General features: G+C 39.9%; 1 protein-coding gene across 4 annotated transcripts in view; it reads right to left on the bottom strand.

Annotated features, from left to right (window-relative positions):
• Nucleotides 1–3,814: 3,814 nt before the first annotated feature.
• rabgap1 (RAB GTPase activating protein 1) overlaps nt 3,815–21,998 on the bottom strand; it is a 75,275-nt gene continuing 57,091 nt past the window's right edge. For all 4 annotated transcript variants that reach the window (XM_084934941.1, XM_084934942.1, XM_084934939.1 and 1 more), the window contains 7 exons: nt 20,917–21,009; nt 18,751–18,861; nt 18,389–18,493; nt 15,454–15,537; nt 9,989–10,060; nt 7,081–7,281; nt 3,815–6,464 (listed from right to left, as the gene is read on the bottom strand). In XM_084934941.1, the coding sequence (XP_084791067.1) occupies nt 6,342–6,464; nt 7,081–7,281; nt 9,989–10,060; nt 15,454–15,537; nt 18,389–18,493; nt 18,751–18,861; nt 20,917–21,009 (789 nt within the window). In that variant the 3' untranslated portion in view covers nt 3,815–6,341. The remainder of the gene's footprint in view (nt 6,465–7,080; nt 7,282–9,988; nt 10,061–15,453; nt 15,538–18,388; nt 18,494–18,750; nt 18,862–20,916; nt 21,010–21,998) is intronic.

The raw sequence follows: 21,998 nt of genomic DNA, 5'->3' as shown, positions 1-21,998 counted from the left end.
GGCATCGTGCTGGTCGCTGTCGTGCAAAGAGAAACCGCATCCCTGAGGACAGGGGCGAACAGAAGATTTCTGCTTTGCTCGCTTCGGTTTGGAGTACATTCCAAAACACAAAGCAAAACGCTGCACGGGAAACCTTGAAATTAGCGCTCCGCGGGCAGCCTACACACCAACTGCGCGGTGGAGGCTAACACCAACAGGGGCCGTTAAGCTAAGTTCAAGTCGGCAGACAACGGAGCTAACTAGCAGCAGCTAGCTAGCCCAACTCCGCAGAGGTGTTCTCAGCGAGGTGAAGAGCGTAAGAACTGAGGGATGACTGTGATGACAGCGGCTATATGTGCAGGCGGGGCCGTGCGCGTGTCATCACACGTCATTGCCTTAAAGGCGTGAATAAAGGTTTCTTCAGCCAGGACACGCGAGGCCGTGATATCCCATACTTATGTGTTCCATACTTATGTGTTGTACCGAGTGAATCGACTGAAAGGGAACAGTCTGACCATTCTCCTGTGACCTCTGGCAGTGCAGACTGTTAGAGCAGCTCTAACATCTTTACAATAACACGTATAAATCCACATCTTTATTGCTATTTGCTAACATATTTGAAATCTCAGTAATTGAATTTAAACAGTACCACCTTTGACTTTTATAAAAATCATATTTCTTAGTCAATTTTCCTAATGTGAGCTCAGTACACAGCGACCTCATGTATAAGAAAATCAAGTCCAAATATAAAGGTGCAGATTTGGTGGATTTGTCTACTGAGACTGATAGGAGAAGGCACCTAGTCCATCTGATATACACAAAATCACGACTGGCAAATGTTTTAGACAGGAAGTTTTCATTATTTTTCCTCAACACTCCAAATCTAACTCAAAAACCATGATAATCAAATGTCACGGCTCTCGGCTTCCTGCGAGAATACCCTCAGGCTTAATTGTTCATTAAGAAGGCAATGATAGCAGAGTAATTGGCCACAACAGAGATGTGTGAAATTTTAACCGAAGCACATATATTTCCCGAAGCGGTGGAGGGTTTGCATTCTCCACAATCCTCACCTGAGCAAATGAGGCAGCAGAGATGAAACTAACAAGATCCAACGCTCAGGATTTTCACCTGAAAATATCCAAACATTCACACACCATCCATAAAGGAAGAGGCTGAGTGTTATGTAAAAATTAGATTACAACTGAGTGTGAATAAGTGAACACTCATTTCTTTGTCTCCTTTCCCTTCCGTCAATAAGAGCAAAATAGGAAACACAAACAGATACATGATCGATGAAACAGAGAGCGGGGGGGAAGTCAAAATAGCTGCAGGGAGATTAAAAATAAAACCACAGACAACTTACATCTTTGATCAAACAGCTAAATCCTTTATGTATAAAAGTTTTTCAAGAGCCTTATTAGCCAATATATATACCAACTACTTATTTTACTTATGATGTAGCCTGATGTTTCCAGCTAGCTAACATGACTGAAGAGCTTGACTTTATTTGACAAAGTATTTAAATTATTAATACACCCAGTGATTAAAGTGGGATATCAGAGGTAGGGAAACCCTAAGATCGGGAGTAGCAATGCAGTGAGGATAATAATCACTTAGAAATCCATCTATCCACTTATCCGTTTCAGGGTCATGGGGGGCGCTGGAGCCTATCCCTGCTGTCTTAAGGCAAGAGGCAGGATACACCCTGGACAGGTCGTCAGTCTGTCGAAGGGCTAATCACTTAGAAATGATTCAGTTAATAATTCCAGTAGATTTTCTTTGCTTACAGGCTGTGATCACGTGTCCTGTACTACTAATATTCAATGCTATTTGTGGATCTAACGACCTGAATTCAACAAGATATAAGCAGATGAGCCATACGGCTTATTTCCCATAGTATACAAGGTACTGTTCAGCCAGTGAATCTAATATGAATTTAAACTCTAAAGAGTCAGACATTTTCACATATTTATTAAATTAAAATTCTGAAAGTCTAAAAGTTCTTCCATGCAGATCTCCAGATATGCTACTCTGCAGAAACAGCTGTCATCAAAGCAGTAGTTGACAGTAGATTCCTGTATAGGAATTCCTGTAGGAATCTACTGTGGCGGAATATTTTTTTATTACATACTAAATTTGCAGCATTTACTGCTGTTGAATTTATGAATTCTGTTTTCTAACTGGCTCCAGAGGCTCTGGAGTGAAGTCGGGGTGGAACACTTTTCCACCTTCACCCTACCACTCACCCCTCTGACATCTGAAGCTAAGCCACATGAATATTTACTCTCAGAGATAAACTTATCAAAAGAAGCCAAGTTCAGTCTTGTGTGTGAGTTCACAAGATCAGGTGCCAGGAAGTTTATGAGGTTGTAAAAATACTGTCACACTGCCCCTCTTAGGCAAATTCTCTGACAGACACATAGAGTTCCATCCCTGATTCATACATCAACAACCATTAAAGTCCGAGACAGCACCCATCAGCAGTCCCTGTGACATTCTATTTTGGTGCTTGGTGCCATTTGTTTACAGTCTTATACGCAGGCTAGAAAAAGGAGGGGGATAAAGTGTGAAGCAGATTGCATAATGCTGGCGTTTGTTACCTCCAGCAGCTCCCGGTATGCTACCGGCTTTCCAGCTTTTCATGCCTGCTTCTTTGCAATCTGCAGCTGCAGAGCCAAGCTCCCCACTGCCGTCGTCACTAAAGGTGTTAATTTATCGCCTAGATCTAAGTTATAAACACTCCAAATGATATATGTGAGACCTCCAGTTCAACTAGTGCACATTGCACATATCATACACTGAGGCGAAGGCAGAAAATAGCTCATCCCTGACACAGATAACAATGCACCCATCATTTTGAGGCACTTTCTCTGACGGAGAAGATGAGCGATAGAACCGGCGCCAAAGTGCGTACAAGCTACGAAGAGCTTTCCATGCATCTCGAGGGAAAAGGCTTGTTTAAGTGTCTGACAGATAGGCTGTTTTCACAAGACATAATTAGCTAGCAGAAACAGGTTTATTTTCATCTTTAAAACTCTCAGAACCTCCCAAGAGGACACAAAGAGAAGTCTCATTATATCAACATCATGGGCCTCTTTTATCTCTTTCTCAATTTCCACTCGAGACACTGAAGAGGATATTGACATGTAAGGCTTTTTTTGTGTTATTTTATAGATGCTGCCTTCAAACTCAAACTTCAAAATACTAATAAGTTTTAGGTTTTAAGCTTTAATTCATTTTGTGGCTTCTCAATATTTTAATAGCTTTAAAAGTAACAGTGATTCCTTTCTCGTTGAAATTGGTGGAAGGAAGATATTGATGGGAGTGAGCAAGGTCACACACACTCAGAGGGTAAGGTGATGCTTTTACCTATCAAAGTTCACAGTTACCTAAAACAGAGAAGCAGCAGTTTCTCTCACTGGACTTCAAGTTGAGCCCAGATAACAACACTTTTGCTTAACAATTATAATGGCTTACTTTAATGACTATCTTCTATCATCTTACTGTTTTGGCTCCTCTTACTGTGCAAACATAATTAATCTGTAGCATCGTCATGATCACAGGGCGGTCTGCTCCCTTCTGTTTTTCTTTCCATCCCCGTTTCATCTTATTCCTCCTAATACATAATCATAAAAGGTCCCAGTATGCAAAATACTGAATGTGACAACCAGGATAAAGTTTGTTGGCATTTCAAACCACAATATCATATTGAGACTTTATCACTTTAGCCCTGTGCTCCTGTAAAGTTCCTTTTAACCTTTATTCTATTTTATATTGTTTGTCTTTTTTTTTAATAAATGAAGATGCAAAATAACGGAAAGACACGCAGATATTCTTCTGTTGATATCTTTATATTGAAATTCATGAAGTATACACAGTGCATTCTACACTATTACAATTTGCACACGTTGATAATGTTTTTGTCGTTGGATGATAAAGCTACGTTTTGGCATTTAATTAACCAAACAGCAGTCTGACTGAAAAGCTTAGAGCCAAAAAAAAAGAGCCCCAAATAAACAAACGAACATTAAAACATTGTTGTGAATCAAACTGTAGCACGGCAGCAGGTGGGTGGGTACAAGTAGGCATCATTAGTTATAGTTACAGAGTAGAAAATCATAAACAAAAACTCAATATTTAGGTTTTTTTTTTTTTTAATGTTTCTTATTTACAACCCAGTGCCTTTAGAGGGATGGCCCTTAGTTTCTTTCAACTTCATGCGGACTCCTCCTCTGACATCACTAGAATACAAGCCAATCAGATTACACCTTTCATATCAGAATTTATACAATTTACAGTAAGTTTGAAAAATTGCGCTTTTTCTCATTTTTTTTCAGTCTTGCAGTAAATTATGAATAGAAACTAGAATATTGATGAGCTCCCTTTTGAGTTGGCTAAATATGAAAACACACAAGCACTTTTTTACATCAACCCCCACAGACGGATTATCCTGATCCACACTCCTGAGCTGTTCACAGGTGTCTTCACATGTGTGGCCTTTCTGTCCCTGCGTTCGCAGGAGTGTCGGTCGCCACCTTAACGTTTAAGTCTCCTCAGCACTGTGATCTGATTGAGCACGTCGAATGCTCCGAGGCACGGATTCATCGATCTGTTGGGGGGTGGGGTTAGCGGGGCTTTTGCTCTGCGTTGGAAGCCAGTAAAGCAATCTAATCCCTCGATGCTACCTCTGACTGGATACAGGACTTAATAGCATAGAGACACACAACAACGCAAACTTTAACTTGTTGCATCATCAAACACCCAGGTCTTGTGATGTCATGCGTTATCTGGTTATTCCCCGCTCTCGTCTGTGTCCTTCATGCTGGTGTTTTGGACTGACCTCTCATTGACAGAGCACGGTTTTGCTGCTGACTGCATACCTTCTTTCAGATCTCATGTTATTATAACCTTCTGTGCAGGTTGACATGAGGGACTACTTTTAACTAGCTTTTTTAAAAATATATATTTATATACACATGTGTGTCTGCATTTTAGTTCAGTGTTTTTAACCCCCAAAAGTGTGACTGAAATGTGCCTGGCGTGCTGCACAACCAAGGATTAAATGGGACCTTGGTCAAAAGGTCAAAGATTGCAGTGCAGCTGGAGGCATGGGTAGAGGGAGGCGGGGCTTAAAGGTGGGCTTCAGTGCAGTAGGAAATCAAACTGTCTGTGTGTGTTTTCCGATTCAGACTTCCTCTAAGCAGTGCATAAGCTTTCTGGCAAACGATGCATCGCTGTGGGTTTCAGCTATCCTCGCACTCTCACAGTACGCTTGTGCAGCACACACAGAGGTTTGCGTGGTTTTGAGCTTTTCTTTGCGCCAAGTGACCCAAACCAAACAAACCCTGCGTGTGAAATTTGACACGAGGAAAGGTTAAGCTGTCGGTTAACATTACAGCAGCTTTTATCATAAATTACATAATTATACCAACCACTTTTTACCAACCTTCAGATCAAGGCTTTGTCATCAAACCTCTTGTTAGCATCGTTCATATACACACTTGAACATTGAAGCAGACTAGACAAACAGCTTGCATGCAGGCGTACACTCACAACCTTAGTGCTTTTTCTTTCCCTAGGTCTTACGCACACTTTCCAGCTCTTTCTTTTGAACACACACAGTTTTGCACATTATTTTAGTCAAATATTTATCCACTCAAACATCACCTCACAATCGAAAACAAAGCAAATTAACATGCGCTCCTACATTCACACATACGTTTCCCCTTTACGCAAGCATATTTGACAAGATACAAGAAAAAAGCAAAACAAAACAGACAACAACAAAAGGTATTGTTCAACGTAAATTAGAAAATGCTCCGTTTCAAAAAGGCATCTATTAGCTCTCGTACCTAAAACAAAACATTTACAGGGACTGGTAGTTTTGTGCCAGTAGTTTAGAAGGGAAGTGCACACAGAGCGGCAAGGAAGGACGGAGTGTTTTCTTCTCTATCCCGTAAGGACAAAGACATTTCAGGTGTCCTTACCTTCCTTCTGTGGGTCTTTAATATCAGCAGTACAAAGACAGAAATAATTATGCTGTTTTTTTGTTATTTTCATTTTTAAACACTTGTCTTTATGTGACTGCTGGAAGCACACTGTCTCAGAGAGTGGTACTGCTGTAATTCATTCATCTCATGTTTGCAACCCCTTCTCATCAGTGGTGGTTGGCTGAAGTCATTCGGGATTTGTGCTGGGCAGATTAGATCAGGAATGAGGGAAACACGACGATATTGTTGTTAGGAGGAACACAGCCTGTAGCAAAGTGATCCTGGGATTTAACGGCTAATGTTCATGTCAAAGTTATGGCCCGGTGGGTTACGTTAGAGGTCCGGAGGTTTCGGCTAGGGAATGTTAGGTTAGGTGGTCTCCTTGCCCTGGGTCCCAGTGACGGTTTTGATGGAGCTGAGTGTGCGGTTGAACCAGGTCTTCTTGGCGGCCTGCACCTCATTGAGAGCCAGACCCAGGTGGTGCTCCAGATCCTGGATGAAAGAGAGCAAGAAATTACAGCCCAAACAGGCAATATATCTTATTTACTGCTTTTACTTTGCAGCTTTGAGTCCAACACAAAATCCTCAACTTTCCTCATCATCACTCCAAGTAATCTCCACACAGAGCGCTTTGTTGCAGTCACTTTAATGCATTTTTCCCCCTTAAGCCTCTATTTAGAAACTAGACCTCAATTTTTTCACTCTGCTCACACGGGTTTTTAAAAAAACACTTAACACAGCAATGTTTAAAAGCTCCCCGCTATAATAACAATGCTTCTTTTCTGATTCCATTACATGCTAACGTTGATTCAGAGCCTGTGATCACAGCACTGTCCTCAATTAGTAAATTAAATCGAGCTGTCGCATAAAGCTGCAGGTTTCTTCAATTCTATCTTCTTAAAAGAAAATGTTCTGCTTTCATTTGCTGGGCCTGTGCTGCAGGTTACTGCTGCTGCGCCTGTTCAGGGGTGATAAAGTAATTAGAGCAGAAATGTGGCCTCCTTTTTTTCTCCTTTCAACACGGATGACACAATGTTTTACTTTCAACTTTAAGAAACATCCCATGTCAGAATAATGAATGACTCACACTCTGACCTCTGGACCCTACCTGGATTTTGCACTCGGCCTCCACCAGCTGCAGTTTGGTCTGAGCTAGTTCCAGCTCCATCTCCCTCAGCTGGTTTTTCAGAGCCTCCTTCTCTTCATCGGTCTCCTCGGCTCCCCCGGCAGATGCTGTGGTCACAGCGGCCCGTACCCGTCCCTCCTTGTTGAAAAGACTGCTGCATTTCTCGCAGCCTTCAACTTTCGCCTACATATGAGGGGGAGGAAGAAACAAACAGAAGAGGTAAGAGGACACTTTAAGCCTGAGCAAGGTTAGAGAAGAAAGAGAGACGGAGTGAGAAAAGGAAAACTTAAAATGGAACAGGAGAATGCCCCAAATGTTTTTCCCCTCACCAAACAACTGTTGTCTCAATTGAATGCAGATATTTATAGCTACCCAGCTGTCTTCTCGCTGTAAAGTTTTCATAATGATCACCACTTAGGCTGCGTCCAAAAACCCCCATAGACTCATGTGTTAAAACAGACTTATAGCCTGGTGCTAAAAACAAAACAAAAAGAAAGATTTCTCTCTCACTCTTCTCATTTCTAAATAACTCATCAGGCCTGGAAGTCTGCTTCACCTTAAAGTCTGCTTCACCTCAGTGAATTGAACATCTCACCTGTGTAAAGTGTTGATGTCTAATGTAATTATCTGAGAAAATACATGCTGTGCTGTGTCACTGATTGTGATGTTCAGCCAGTCAAAAAGTGTGTGGATTAGTTTGTTACTTAGGATCTAATTGTTAGCCTGGGTTGACAGTGCGAGCTGATAACTCCACCTTCTCCTAAATCCAAAAAACACAAACAAAAAAAGATGCTGACAGGTATGAAATTAAAGTCACCGCAAGAATCATAGTGTCAAAGTTCGAAGGGTTTTTGTCCATTTTTGACCCATAAATCATGAAAGTGACCTTGAAGACTTTGTTGAATATGATCCTAATTTTAATGGATTGTTAACATGACCTCGCTCTACACCCCTACAGAGTTTTATCAGAATTCATTCAAAACTTTTTGAGCTATTTGTTAAATTCCATGTTTTTGCAGAAGGCATATGAAGTCTGTTTGAGCAGATGAGGTAAGTAAAAGTATTATTTACTTTCAGTTGCTCTTTCTAAGTTTGGCTCAGGATAACCAGACTAGTAGGGCGACTCCTCTGAGATTATTCTAGACAGATCAGTGGCTGAGTTGGCACCAACATGTAGGACTGTCGACAGGACTTTACATTCAGGGTTGCTTGCCACAGTAACAACAGCCGACTGAGGCAGCCGGTGGAGACGCTTCCTAAAAATGAATATTTTATGAGAATATTTAATTTGGATTAAATGTGGCCAGTTTTAAGCTGAATAGTAATTATATGTAAAGCTTCCAGTCTCATTGTTGCAGAAGTGGCCTTAATGAAGCAGCAGAGTGCTTGAGCTGCAATTGGTGCTCTTGTCACTTCAAATTCAGTTTTAGTGAGTCGCTGTCAGTGTGTTTATTTAAATATCTACAAAAAAAGGCATCTGTGAGCAGCTACAGCAGTTGCTGACAGTTAACAGAATTTCTGCACCATTAGTAGTATAGAAAAAAACTGCACAGATTTACCTCACAGGCAGAGAAGTCCTGCTGCAACCTTTACATGACTTGACCTTGGTGCACTAAACATTTTGTGAGCTTCCTGCCAAAACTGCCCTTTTCTTATATCACCTACTGTTTGAACTAATACTTCACGGGCCACAGGTAAAACTGCCATGGCCTCCTTGGTCATGCTCCTCACTCTTCCCCCCAAAAGATCTGATTTTAAACATTACATTTAACTACGGGTTTTACTTTAACCAGTAGGTTCAGTCAACTTTCTTGTTCATGTAATCTTTGACTCAAAGCTTTCGAGACAGTGCTAAGAACCACTCTCTAGACAGCCGGTTATCTCTAGACTAAGTAGGCCCTCTGTGCTGGGATGCCAGAGTAACAAGAGTTGATGCTCATTTTTAATATAATTGGTCAAAAAGGCTCATTGGCTTCTTTTGCATGTATTGGGGGATGGGGGTTCATGTCATATATTTTACGGTAAATGATCCGTCCATCGGCCTCTCGATGCGGTGAAGTCGTCCCGTATCCTTAGCAGAAAACAGCTCTTAAGCATGTTTCCACCTCCATGCTTGACTATGCGGGGGGTGTTCTTTGGGTCTGAGTCAGCATTTCTTGGCCTGTACATGTGTCTTCCTGAGCACGGGGACCTTGTGGGTGCTGAAAAACTTCACACCATTACTGCATGGTGTGCTACCAGTGGAGGTGCCTCTTGGCGACTGTGCTCCTAACTGCCTTCAGATCATTAACAAGCTCCTTCCATGTACTTTTGGGCTGCTCCAAGACTTTTCTCATGATCTTCCTCCTCCCATGAGCCAAAATCTTGCATTGACCTCTACATCTATAACAACTGGTTATTTTATATTTCACAACACCAACTTCTTGGTGATGGTCTTGAAGTCCATTTCAGCCAATCTTGCCCGTGATGTCTTTTGATAGCTCGTTGGTCTTGCACATGGAGGTGGAGAGGTTGGAATGGAAGAAACTGATTCTATCGACAGGTATATGCTTAACAACATAAGTTCAGATCAGGAGTATCTACAATTGATTGATAATCTGTGGGATCTAGAATTGTGGCTGGGTTGTAGGGGATCAAATACTTATTTCACTCACTGAAGAGCAAATCAATGTATATGAGGCTGTGTCTCAGATGTTAAAACAGGTTATCTGTTCATCAGAAGTGTCTTCAAGCAATGAATTGAATCCTGCTGACAGAGGAGCACATTACATGGTAGCTCATGGAGTAATGAGAGGTAAAAATTGTAATACACTTTGTAAACTCATAAAGTGACAAAGTTAATCCTGGCTTTACGTCATGGTTACGTCATTTGGGTTGGTGTAAAACTCACCCTGATTTTCTCGAGTTCTCCTCGCGTAGCCGTCTGTTGTTTCTCTAGTCGTTCGCTCAGCTGGGAGCAGATCTGCAGAAAACAGAAAAACAGCTTGGTTTGTTCACCCACTTTTAGACAGAGCTCGTCAATTAAACCAGAGGAACGCTTTTCAATTAAAATGAATACTCAATACCAATATTCTTACAACCAGCAACAGAAAATCTGTACTTCAAGTCAAGCTTTTTCCGGTCTCTGGTGCTTCAACACAGCTCCAACAAGCCACAAAAAGCCTGCTTAGTTTTTCGGCCAACAACAATCAAAGATTCAAATCATTAATTTACCTAAGCACCCAGCCACTGGGCTATTTTAAAACAAAAAAACTAATAGTAAAACAAAGTATACACAGGAAAACAGGAGGGAAAAAAACTCCCTTTCAGAAAAAGTTTGATGAATATTTATGAATGAAAACTGTCCATCCCCATAATATGGTAAAAACACAATACAGACAGAGTAATAAGAATAACATCAGCACTCAGAGAGCACCACTCCCCCTGTAGGGCAAGGGCTATACTGAAACTGTGATGTTTTATAATGTTTTTATTATAACATGCGGATGTCAGTCTGTTTTTATTATCCTAGGATGACGTCAGTCAGTTATGGCATCATTGTGACCTTGTAAGGTGTTGAATTGAGGTGGTGTACAACTCTCTCCATCGCTTTTCGTATGACATATTTCTTGATATGGTTTCTTCTTCTGACCTTTTTATCGCTAACAATGAAGGTCAAGGTCAAGTGCTCATGCCCCCCAAGGTCTAGGATATTGTTGAGAAGTTTGAAGATGAAAACAAATTGTGGGTAATATACAATTTTTACTGGTTTTCACAACTGGTGTGTCTTTTACCAAAATTAAATCACCTCAAGGTGTTGTTGGCATCTACTGTCAATCAAGATTTGAAAATGATATATTGAAAACTGTGGATTGACTGCTAACAAATAGACAGACAGGTGTGTTTCCCCTACTGTGTTTATAGGTTAATAAGTCTGTATGGACTTTATCCTCTTAGCTTTAAGTACATTAGTGGTGTCATAGGCCTTATGTATATTCAAATCTCCTTTTCCCCCTTCTCCTTCAAACAGCTACAAGCATCGTGAGAGTCAAACAAACACCCACAAACATTTCCTGTAGCTTGCAGACGGACAGAGAAATCAGAGTGCAACGAGTTATCCTATAAGAGACATCAGGCCATCTATAGACAGTCCATCTATCTCGACATCTACTTTTGCTCTTATTCTCTGTGTTACATACATTATATTGGTGACCCTCATCTCTCTTTTTTTACTATACTTATCATGCAGCTATCTTTCCATCCTGTCACATTCTCCCTCATATTGGCCGTTACTATACCCAGCTCCGTCACTACTGACCTCTTATCTCTTCTTTTTTGATATTTTGTCTGTAGTCCTGCAGTTTTAATCTCCCTGCATCCTTTTTAACTAGTGGAGCATCTGTTTCTTTTTTGCTTTTTTCTTACCCGAGCTGCTGAGCCTTAAGCCATTCAAGTCTTCAGTCAGTTTTTGTCCCCATTTCGGCAGCAGGGATTTTACTCTCCTTCAGTTTTTTTCTATAATTAGAAGGAGGACTCTAACAGGGACATAGTGAGGAGGACAATATGTTCTGATGGGATTTCAAGCCTGTGAAAGATGGGGGTACTTGTCAATCTTAGGGCAAGGAATCGTTATCGCTGCACCATCTGCAAGCAAGCTGTAAATGTTTATTTTGCTCATTTAAATTCAGGATGACCACAGTAGTCATTTTCTCCATCCTTGTTATGAGTTTCTTTTCTATACCACTGTTTCACAGTAATAATGGATTTTGCACTCGCTGCTGAAGGCTCAAGACCCAGAGGGCATTTAAAAAAAATGTTTTTTTATATTCAATTTATTCCTACAAAACAATCTCAGGCTTATTTATTTTAAATATTTTCACTTAATAATTTATCCGGCCCCACAGTAACTTTACTGCCTGAGGCACTTTTTGCTTTTTTTCTATTGAATATTGCATGTAAACAGTATACTTATACTTACAATGAAGGAACTGCAAGAACATGCAGCCTTAATTACTTCATCATATTTTCCACAAGGAGCAGATAATTGTGCTGATGCACCCAATTAACAAAAATATGTTGTCCAGAATGAAAATATCTTATTAAAACCATTAAAAGTAAATCAGATCAAATTTATTTATTTAGTCAAAACTGACCAAAAACACCGACAAGGAAAACAATCAGAATTAGAAAAGAGAAAACAAAGCAATGCTAACAGAACCCAAGAGACACGAGCACTGGCACGTGCTGCTTCACCTGGCTAGCACCCAGCTAGCCTGCATCTATCTACAAAAGCTCCAGTCCTAGAACGGGGATTGCAATGCACCACTTGACACCGTTTTTAGCTCCACCGTTAACAGACTTGTCTTTGTCCTCATGTGCTCGAGGAGCAATTAGCACACAAAGCTTTTTTTGGCTATATTTCCACAGGAAAAAATAAATAAATAAATAAAACCCCCAAAGAAACTCTTGGCATTCACACACATTGAAAAAGCAAATTGCTACGTGAATAATCATTCGCATTATCTATGTTGTAAACAACCCAGGCTATTTTAGGGAATTCCTCAACTTGTCAATCGCAGCGGATTGAATGTTCCCCCCCTCCCCCTCCACACACTTTGTTCATTTTCCCCCTCTCTCCATCAATCACCCTCTTCCTTCCTGTCACACTTCAGTCTGCTCAACACAGCTCTCAACCGCAAGCTAGAAACCCATAACACACACAAAAACCATCAAATCCGGTCTCCTCTCCTCGGTGGCACATTCAATAACTGGTTTTCACACTTGCCGTCAAAGCCAGTTGACGGTTATTATTTTTAGACTCAGGTGAAGTTGAGGTCTGTTCCTAAATTAGTCTTCTTTCTATTTCTGTTTCCCTCCACAGAGAGGAATAGGAGGTGGATTGTTGCATAATGTCCCCGCGCTGATGGTAATAGCACTTGATCTGGGTGAGTTTATATTTAAGCACGAAGTGACAGGATGAGATCTGAAGAGGAATTCAGACAGACGGAACTTTAAATATGATTGCAGGCTAAGCCATCAAAAGCTCCGGGTTCAGTTAAGGAACAGCTCTGCTTCAGAAACTAGATAAATGAAGGAAAACAGAGCGCTCTTAAAGAGTATATTATTTTTAAATATTTATGAGTGGTCCTGCCACGGTAATGGCTCGATCGAAGCTTAGATATGAAAAGACGGGCTAAGGAAAGATAAGTGGTGTAAAGCGTCTCAAAAGCTCACTTTCAAGGGAATCAGAGCTCCACATAATCTAATTCACAATTCAGTCACACACACAAAAACATAACTATAATCCAAAAATAAAAATACCATGATGGTGTTTCTGGTGAAGCTACTTGAGCTGAGTAAAAAGCAGAACTTATCAACAATGACAGCCAAGCGTACGAAAAAAGTCAACAAGAAACGAGTGGATTTAATTAGCATTATGCTTCGAGATATAAATGAACTGAAAAGTGACAAACATTCAAGCACTGGCTCAAAGTTATGTGAAGACTGCCAACTGCTGGCAGCTTATGCTCTCTGAATATTTATCCCAACCTTCTGAATTATTCTTTCTGGGTCACTGTGAGACTTCAGTGGATTTCAGCCCGAAACCATTTCAGCAGTAAATGCTTTGGTCAATTTTCTGACACTTTTCCATTCCTTGGTTTTTGATAAGATTAGACAATATTGCATATTGACAGATATATACTGTAGTCATTTTGGTTGGAATTATAGAAATGAAGAAACAGAAGCTGGCGACACCACCTCTGCTGGATTGTGTGTAAAAGGTGAATTTGCATTTTTAAAATTCAGCGTACTATGAACAATGAAACAACTCTGGATGACTTGAATTCAATGTGAAAAGTCTGTCCCTACCAGAGTAACATACATACAACATGCTCCCACTATATGTGATTATGATGTTCCCATTTTTATCCTATTCTAAACTCTCACATTATTTCATTAATTAAATGTCCTATTGCCTCATTCATTGCTTATTTTTGTATTTCCCTTCAGGTACACAGTCACCAGCCACTTTTTTGGTATACCTGTTATACTGCTTTTAAAAAAAAATGTAATCAGCCAATCACATGGCAATAACTCAGTGCATTTAGACATGGTCAAGACAATCTGCTGAAGTTCAAACCGAGGACTGGAATGGGGAAGAAATGTGATTTAAGTGACTCTGAATGATACATGGTTGTTGGTGCCACACAGGTTGGTCTGAGCATGTCAGAAACTTCTGATCTACTGGAATTTTCCCAGACAACCATCTCTAGGTTTTTCAGAGAATGGTCTAAAAAAGAGAAATTACCCAGTGAGCAGCAGTTTTCTAGACTAATTTGCCTTGCTGATGTCAGAACTGCCAGACTACTTTCAGCTGATAGGAATGCAACAGTAACTCAGATAACCACTTGTTACAACCAAGGTATGCACATAACATCTCTGAATGCACATCACATTGTACCTTTAGGCTAATGGACTAAAGCAACAGCAGACCACACCAGGTGCCACCCCTGTCAGCTAAGAACAGGAAACTGAGGCATTTGCTAAGGCTCACCAAAACTGGACAACACATTAGAAGAAAAACATTGCCCAGTCTGATGAGTCTCCATTTCTGCTGCAACATTCGGATTCACAGTTTGGCATAAACAACTTAAAAAGAGGGATCCATTCTTCCTTGGATCAACAGTTCAGGCTGGTGCTGGTGGTGTAATGGTAAAGAGGATATTTTCTTGGCACCCATTAGTGCCAAATGATGCTGATTTGGGCCACCACAGCCTATCATAGAATTCCATCAAATAACACACCATATCTGTTATTTTGGACATGACATATGCTCAAATGGCCTACACGGCCACCAGATTTCAATCCAATAATGTACCTTTGGGATGTGGTGTAAGGGGTGATTCATATTATGGACATGCAGCTGAGAAATCTGCAGCAACTCTGTAATGTTATCGTGCCAATATGGATCAAAATCTCTGAGGACTGTTTCCAGCAACTATGCAATGACGAATTACATTAGCTCGGAAGAGAAATGAGGGTCCAAGAGGAACTAGTAATATGTACCTATAATAATAAATAAAGGCCGGTGAGTGTATATGCATTATGATCCACCTGTCTGTGAGGGTGGGGAGTAAAGATGTGGTTTTGAAGCTTGAACTAAATGGAAAACACAAACTAAAATAAGTTTGTTTTTCCAAAATAAGCTTCAAGAGAACCTTGATAAAAACTGTTGTGTGACAGTTTCCACTTTTTTACTTACATCACATATATGAAAGTGGAAACACTATTATTAGACCTGCTAATGTAACTATTCAGTTGCACACAGTAAACTGAAAAGTGAAAGTAGGCATATAGTAGGCACACAGTACATACCTGCTTATATTCTCCAATAATGGACCCGTTCTTCTTAATTTCTGATTCAGACTTATCGAGCTCTCGTCTGCACATCTCCTTCAGCTGTAGATAAAACACAGAGATACAGTTAGGCTGTTACACAGCAGAGGCCAAGGACAGAAGTGGGGCCCCAGAGACTGTGTGACTGCCATGAAATGTAAAGGAGACATGGAAAGGTATTGGCAGACACTAAGTTCAGGGCAATGTCATGGCCTCTATGCAACCTCTGCTCAAGCACATGAATCAGTCACAGTTACACAAACTCAACAACACTACAGACACTTGGAGGACCACGTGAAACATGCACAGGATCAGAGGGCAGCAGGGTCTGTACTCTCCATCAAAGAGAATCTTTACTTGAACTTGAAAAAATAACCATCAAAGACTGACAACCTTTGATATCTGAGGTTTGACTATACAGGAATGCAGTTTTAAAATAAATGAGATTCTGTATCTTTTTTTCTCTCACTGGAACAGTTATTGCATTTCTGTAGCAACAGATACATGATCTGGACAGAGAAACCATAGTTTTCTTCTAACCATTATTAAACATGAGCAGTACTGAAATAAGAATTTACAGCTCAAAACGTTACAAAATCCTAAATCATTTCTACTTCTATCCAACTCCCGATAGGTGCATACTGCTATCAGCCTGCACATGTAATTCAGCTAGTAAGGTGTTTGACATTTCAACTCATTTTGAATTTCTGTGTGAAAAAGAAAAAAGAACCACAGTGAAATGCAAATATTGGCCAAGTTATAATAAGGGTCCGTCTGCTGCAAATAGCTCTACTTCAAATTTGATTAAGGGCAACTGCAAGCTTAGCACAACCACTGGTGGCCTATTAAGGAGGAAGAGATGCCAGCACTGCAGCATTAAAACAGCAACAACTAGCTTTTTTGTTTGGCTCATGTTGTCACTACATTATCAGGTGGATATGTATGGCCAGTGAAAGTAGTTAGATGAGTTACTTTATTCCAGAGAGAATCCTGTAAGATAATGGATTACCTTTGGACATTATAGTATCATGTGAAACTTAAATTTCCATAGGGTTCTGTGCAGCCATGAAAAATTAAGTACACAACATGATTCAGTAGTTTGTAGAGCAACACTGAGGAGCAATAATAATAATTTTCTGTATGACTTTATCAGTCTTTCATATTGTTGTGGAGAAATACACTCTTCTTTATAATGGTCCTTTAGTTCATTGAGGTTTGTGGGCATTCATTCGGCCCTCTTTAAAATGTTAAAATAGACTTTGACTGGGCCATTGCAACAAACTTGACTATTTTCTTTTCCATTCTGTTGCAGATTTGCAGTTGTGCTTGGAATCATTATCCTGTTGTATGATCCAATCCAGCCAAACCGTAGTCTCACATTTGACTCTAAAATACTTTGGTATACAGACGACTTCATAGTTGACTTAACGAGTGCAAGGTACGCAGGTCCTGTAAATGTCAAAACAAACCCAAATCATCACGCCTCCACCACTGTGCTTGACAGCTGGTATGAGGTACTTGTGCGGATATGTTTGTATACAGCGTTTGGTTTTTGCCAAAGTGGCACTGTGCATTATAGCCAACTAGCTCCAATTTGCTCTCATCTGTCCAAAGGGTACTGGTCTAGAAATCTTGTGGTTTGTTCAGAGGCAACTTTGTAAATCTAATCGACTGTTCAGTCATGTTTTTTTAAATTGTGTGGTCATGAACTTTAACTTTTAAGGTGCTAACTGAACCTAAAGTCTAAAATGTACTTCTTGGGTTTCTGTAGTGTATTGGATCATTAAACAGTCTAACCTTGCTGGGACTTCCACTAATTTAATTTACAGAGATGGCTAGATTTGTAGATCATCAGTTAATCAAGTGCATTTGATTAGCAACACCTGGTTGCTAATTACTCTCTTAATTCCTATGGAATAGTATATTTTGTTTTTTACTGTATGTAGGTCATCAACATATTAATGTAGGTATCATTAATAATCGAATTGCTTGTAACACTTTCAGAATGTAGCAATAGCAAGCACCCATCCATTTTCTTTCTTCCACTTATCTAACTTTGGGTTGTGACTGGGCTGGAGCCTATCCCAGCTGCCATACGCCGAAAGGCAAGGTACACCCTGAACAGGTCGCCTGTCTCTGGCAGGACTAACAGAGAGACAGACAACCATACACACTCACATCCACACCTCTGGCCAATTTAGAATCACCAATTAACTTAACCCTGTTCATGTTTTTGGAATGTAGGAGGAAGTCAGCATATCCGGAGAGAACCCACACAAACACAGGGAGAACATTAAACTCCACACATGAAGTCTCAAGCGAGCCAGTGGTTTTATTTTTCTTAAAATATTTCTGTAATTGAAAATATGTGGATGTGTCTCATGCAGAGAAACTGGCTGAGAAGCAAATATACAGCCAGAAGAACATGTACAAAAAGATGGCTGTGCTTAACATTTCCCAAATCTGATGTAAGGCTTCAGGTATGACAGGGGTATATTCATCACATAACGGCTGTTTTGTAAAGACTTGAGGTCAGAAAAAAATCTGGTCTCATGCTCACTATGAGCTGTGCTTCTAGCTCAGGAAAGTATAAAATGCGGTCTTGTTTCAAAGACAAGCAGTTCCACACAGGCTGTCATACCCTGCAAACGACAGAGACAAACAGAACTTCACTGATTGAGAGTAAATCAGCCGATGCAATATTTCTTGTGAATCCTGGACCTGTCCACAATAAAAACTGCTCAGTCATAGCAGGTCACCTTAATATTTCGACTTCTGTTTCAGCAGTTGCTTCCTGTAACCCTGTGTTTCTTATGACATTTTGAGGAAAAACAAACACATTAGGCATCAGCAGGAAACGTTTTTTCCCCTGGCTCCGTTTCACTCTAGATGAGAGCGCGTTACATGCTCTAACCTGTGCAGACTCTTCCTCCAGCCGCCTCTTCTCATCCTCCGACTCAATCAGCTTCTGTTTGGTCAGCAGCAACTCTTTATTTAGGGCGTCCGCTTTCTCCTCGGCCTGACACACACATGCACAGACACACAAAAGACACCATAACCCAGTGCTCAGTAGGTCAATGAAAGTCAGAGTCGCCCTACTTTCTTCTTAGTTTTCTCTCTCTTTTCAAGGAATTGGGGGAAAAAAAGTTTCTGTTCAAAAACACTTGCGCTATCATCTTTGCTATAACCTTTTTTTAGATGTTCTAACAGAAGTGACAAATGTCAGTTTAACAGTCCCACCCAATCATACACAAATATTCTTCTTCTTTGGCTTACATTGTCAAGGTCTTTGCGCAGGGCTATCTTGCTGCTAACTAGTTCATGTGCCAAGTCATCATTTTCTTGCTCCAGACGCATGTTGGCCTCTTGCAAACGCCGATTCTCCCGCTAGATGGTGAATGTAAGAGAAAAAAAAAGCAGTGTTTAGAAAGAAGAAAAGAGAAAAACAACCACAAATCAACACAAAAATGTTAAGAATGAAATAATCAAAGTGTTTAAGACAGACGACACTGAACACGGAGAAGTGACGATCCACCAAAGAGGAAGGAAAGCGCTGAGATAGCTGAGCAAGGAAATGGAGTTAAGTTTGATTGTGCAAACATGTCTTACTGGTTCAGCAGTTTCCAGAGCGATGTGACAACACACATATGAAACCGAGAGTATAAAAGTTCACTCTGATCAGGTGAAAACGTAGCCGCAAAGTAAGAGATGTCTGTAATGTTTAACAAGACATAACCGGTTTGTACATCATTAACAGCAATCTACAGCTGTAGTGGGAATAAAGTCGGAGCACTTAGCACAATTTCTAACACCTCTCCTTCTATTTCTAGGTCAACGTTTCCATCTTTGTTAAAACATTTCATGTCTGTGTCACTTTTCTTCTTTTTAAGCCGTCTGATCCTGATCCATTTGTACATGGATTTGCATATCCTTGTATTAAAGTGTGGACTACACAACTCCAGCTCGCCTTTTATTATCACTACTATGACTCAAACTGGCGCGAACATTTGCTTTAGCGTAGAGCGGATGAAACCCTCTTATATGGCAAAAATAGAAACACCCCAAGATCAAAACACGTCTTTGGACACACACACACAAAAAAAGAAGTGATGGATGATCTTGTAGTGTACAAAACCATCTTGTTACCCTTGAAATGACATAATGTATAGTTAATGGCTTTTCTATGGCCTTGTAGTTTTTATTTGCTGAACAAGGACTGTCAAGGTCCACAAGAAATATAGATTTACTTTGTTCAGCTATGAATGTCACAGAATATAGTCGCTGCTTTACTGCTATGTGGTAATCGTGGGGATGACACATAATTCATGAATACTGAAATGGTTAAACCAACCAACCACTAAAATAATAATGTTACTATGTAAAAAGACAGAAAACAATATAAACAAAAGTTAAGCGAGATCTGTATCATCCTAATTCTAATAATATACGTTTTCTGAAGAACTCTAATCTGAACAGATATAATTTTTAAAAAATATTTTTACTGCTGAAAAGTTTTGTAAATTGTAAGTCATTTAGTAACCCACCACAAAGGCATGTTTAAATTTCAACAAAAACATGAGCTATAAAAGCATGGAACAATATTTCATAATGTATTTTTAAATAATATGCACCTACAGCACTATATGAGAGCATGCCATCTTTTTAATTTCACAGCAATAACATCTAATTTATATCTATAAAAGTTGAATTATATAGACTTAGTAACTAGCCAGCAATGAGCTGAGACTGCCATATAAGCAACATCTAACACCCCTACACTTTTAAAACTTTTCTCAGTGTTAAACATATCATTTTGCCAACAGAACAAACAAGCCAAACAATACTGAAGCATGGGTATGTATAGGTACTTTATGCCACACCCCTTTTCCCCAGGGGGTCGCCATGGCAGATTTGTCCAAGCAAGTCTATTAAACACTACACCACAGAGCAATGCAATGAATGCACAGAGCCAAAAGAAATAACGGTTCTGTGTATTTGGTAGTGGAGAAAGATCAAAACATTCTGGGGAAAGATTAGAGTGACACGTGAGAAGAACCAACATTAACAAAAATGATATAACATTTTTTGTTTTGTTTTTTTAAATGCCCTGCCCAGCAGATAAACAACAGACATAAGAGGAGGAGGAAGAGGAAGTCCAACAGAATAACGGTTTGTTATGAACCATGCAGTTTTTGTTCTGCCGCATTTTTATTGTTATTTTAAGTGATGCACTGTGCCAGACATTTTTTTCCTGGAAAAGGAAGGATGAGACTGCTTTATGCTAAATAGGAGGAGCATATCATTCTTGTTTTGGCTGGTTTCTTTTTCCTTTTGCCATTATTTTTTTAAAGAAAAATATACTCATCATTTTTTAACCTTCCCGTATTGAACATATCGAGACAAGAAAAGGGACTGAAATATTTTGTTAGAAAAACCACGTACCTCATATCTCTCGATGGGGGCCTCCTGTTGCTCTTGCTGCTCCCGTATGGTGTGGTACTCCTTTTCATATTTCTTCAGTTTCTTCTGGCTGATCTGTTGAGCAGAAAGAGTAAAACAACAAATGATGAAGAAAGGAAATACAACTAGCTCACTAAGTTTGGTTTAATGTGACGGCCAGTGGAGAGGTTTTCAAGTCTTTTGCAAACAAAGACAGAAGACTTTTAATCTTTGCTCGACTGCAGCTTTATTTATTCATGCATTTGAATAACATGTAACAACACACGGGGTGGTATTATTGGCCAATTTGCTACTGTTTGTAACATCTAATCTTACCAGTAGCAATTTATAAAGAGATAAAATTAATATTGAGGAGAACTGAAGTCATCTCATTGGTGCGACCCTCCACGATAGACCCAGCTTATCATGTGGCTCCTTGGGAAAAGTAATCGCCCACTCCTGATGCAGACATGTGTGAGATGTGTGGATTTTCAATGCCCTTAGTTAAGGGTTCACAATCAATGCACTACAGTGTTTGCATACTTTGACTATATACTTTTCCCCATGTTGAAATCTCAACATTCATTACCTAATGATGTAGCATGACCTTCATGCTGTTCCGATTTATGTGTCTTTATGCATTCTCTCAGTGTGTTTGGTTGCACGTTCTCCTCCACAAAGTACAGAAGGTTATTCAGGGCAGCAGGTCTCTAATGCATCTATCCTTTTATTGTCTTTTTTCTCACATCTACGGCAAAAATTTGGTTCTCCAACAGCTCATAATTAAAATGCCAATGAAGTACAGAGAGTATCCACAAACCTCCCGAGTCCAAAGTTTTTTATAAACAGAAAATATTTTTCACTTTGAAAGGTTTCAATCAACTGCAACTACTAATACTGTATGTAGGTGCACAAACATATCTGCACACGCATGCTCATGTGTAGTAGCTCAAAAACAGAACTATAAGGTATGAACACAAGCTAAAACTTTGACGCACCAAACTTTTTTTTAAAAGTGTCCAAGAAAGAAATTCAAACTTTTATGGTTTTATTTAAATTTCTGGGGTAATTTGCATATATTAGCA

This window comes from Perissodus microlepis, chromosome 7 (assembly GCF_051167445.1).
Source record: "Perissodus microlepis isolate ML-2025 ecotype Zambia chromosome 7, ASM5116744v1, whole genome shotgun sequence".
In the NCBI taxonomy this organism is placed as follows: domain Eukaryota; kingdom Metazoa; phylum Chordata; class Actinopteri; order Cichliformes; family Cichlidae; genus Perissodus; species Perissodus microlepis.
Note: the sequence above shows the minus strand (reverse complement) of the source record. Positions and strands in the feature narration are given on the sequence as shown.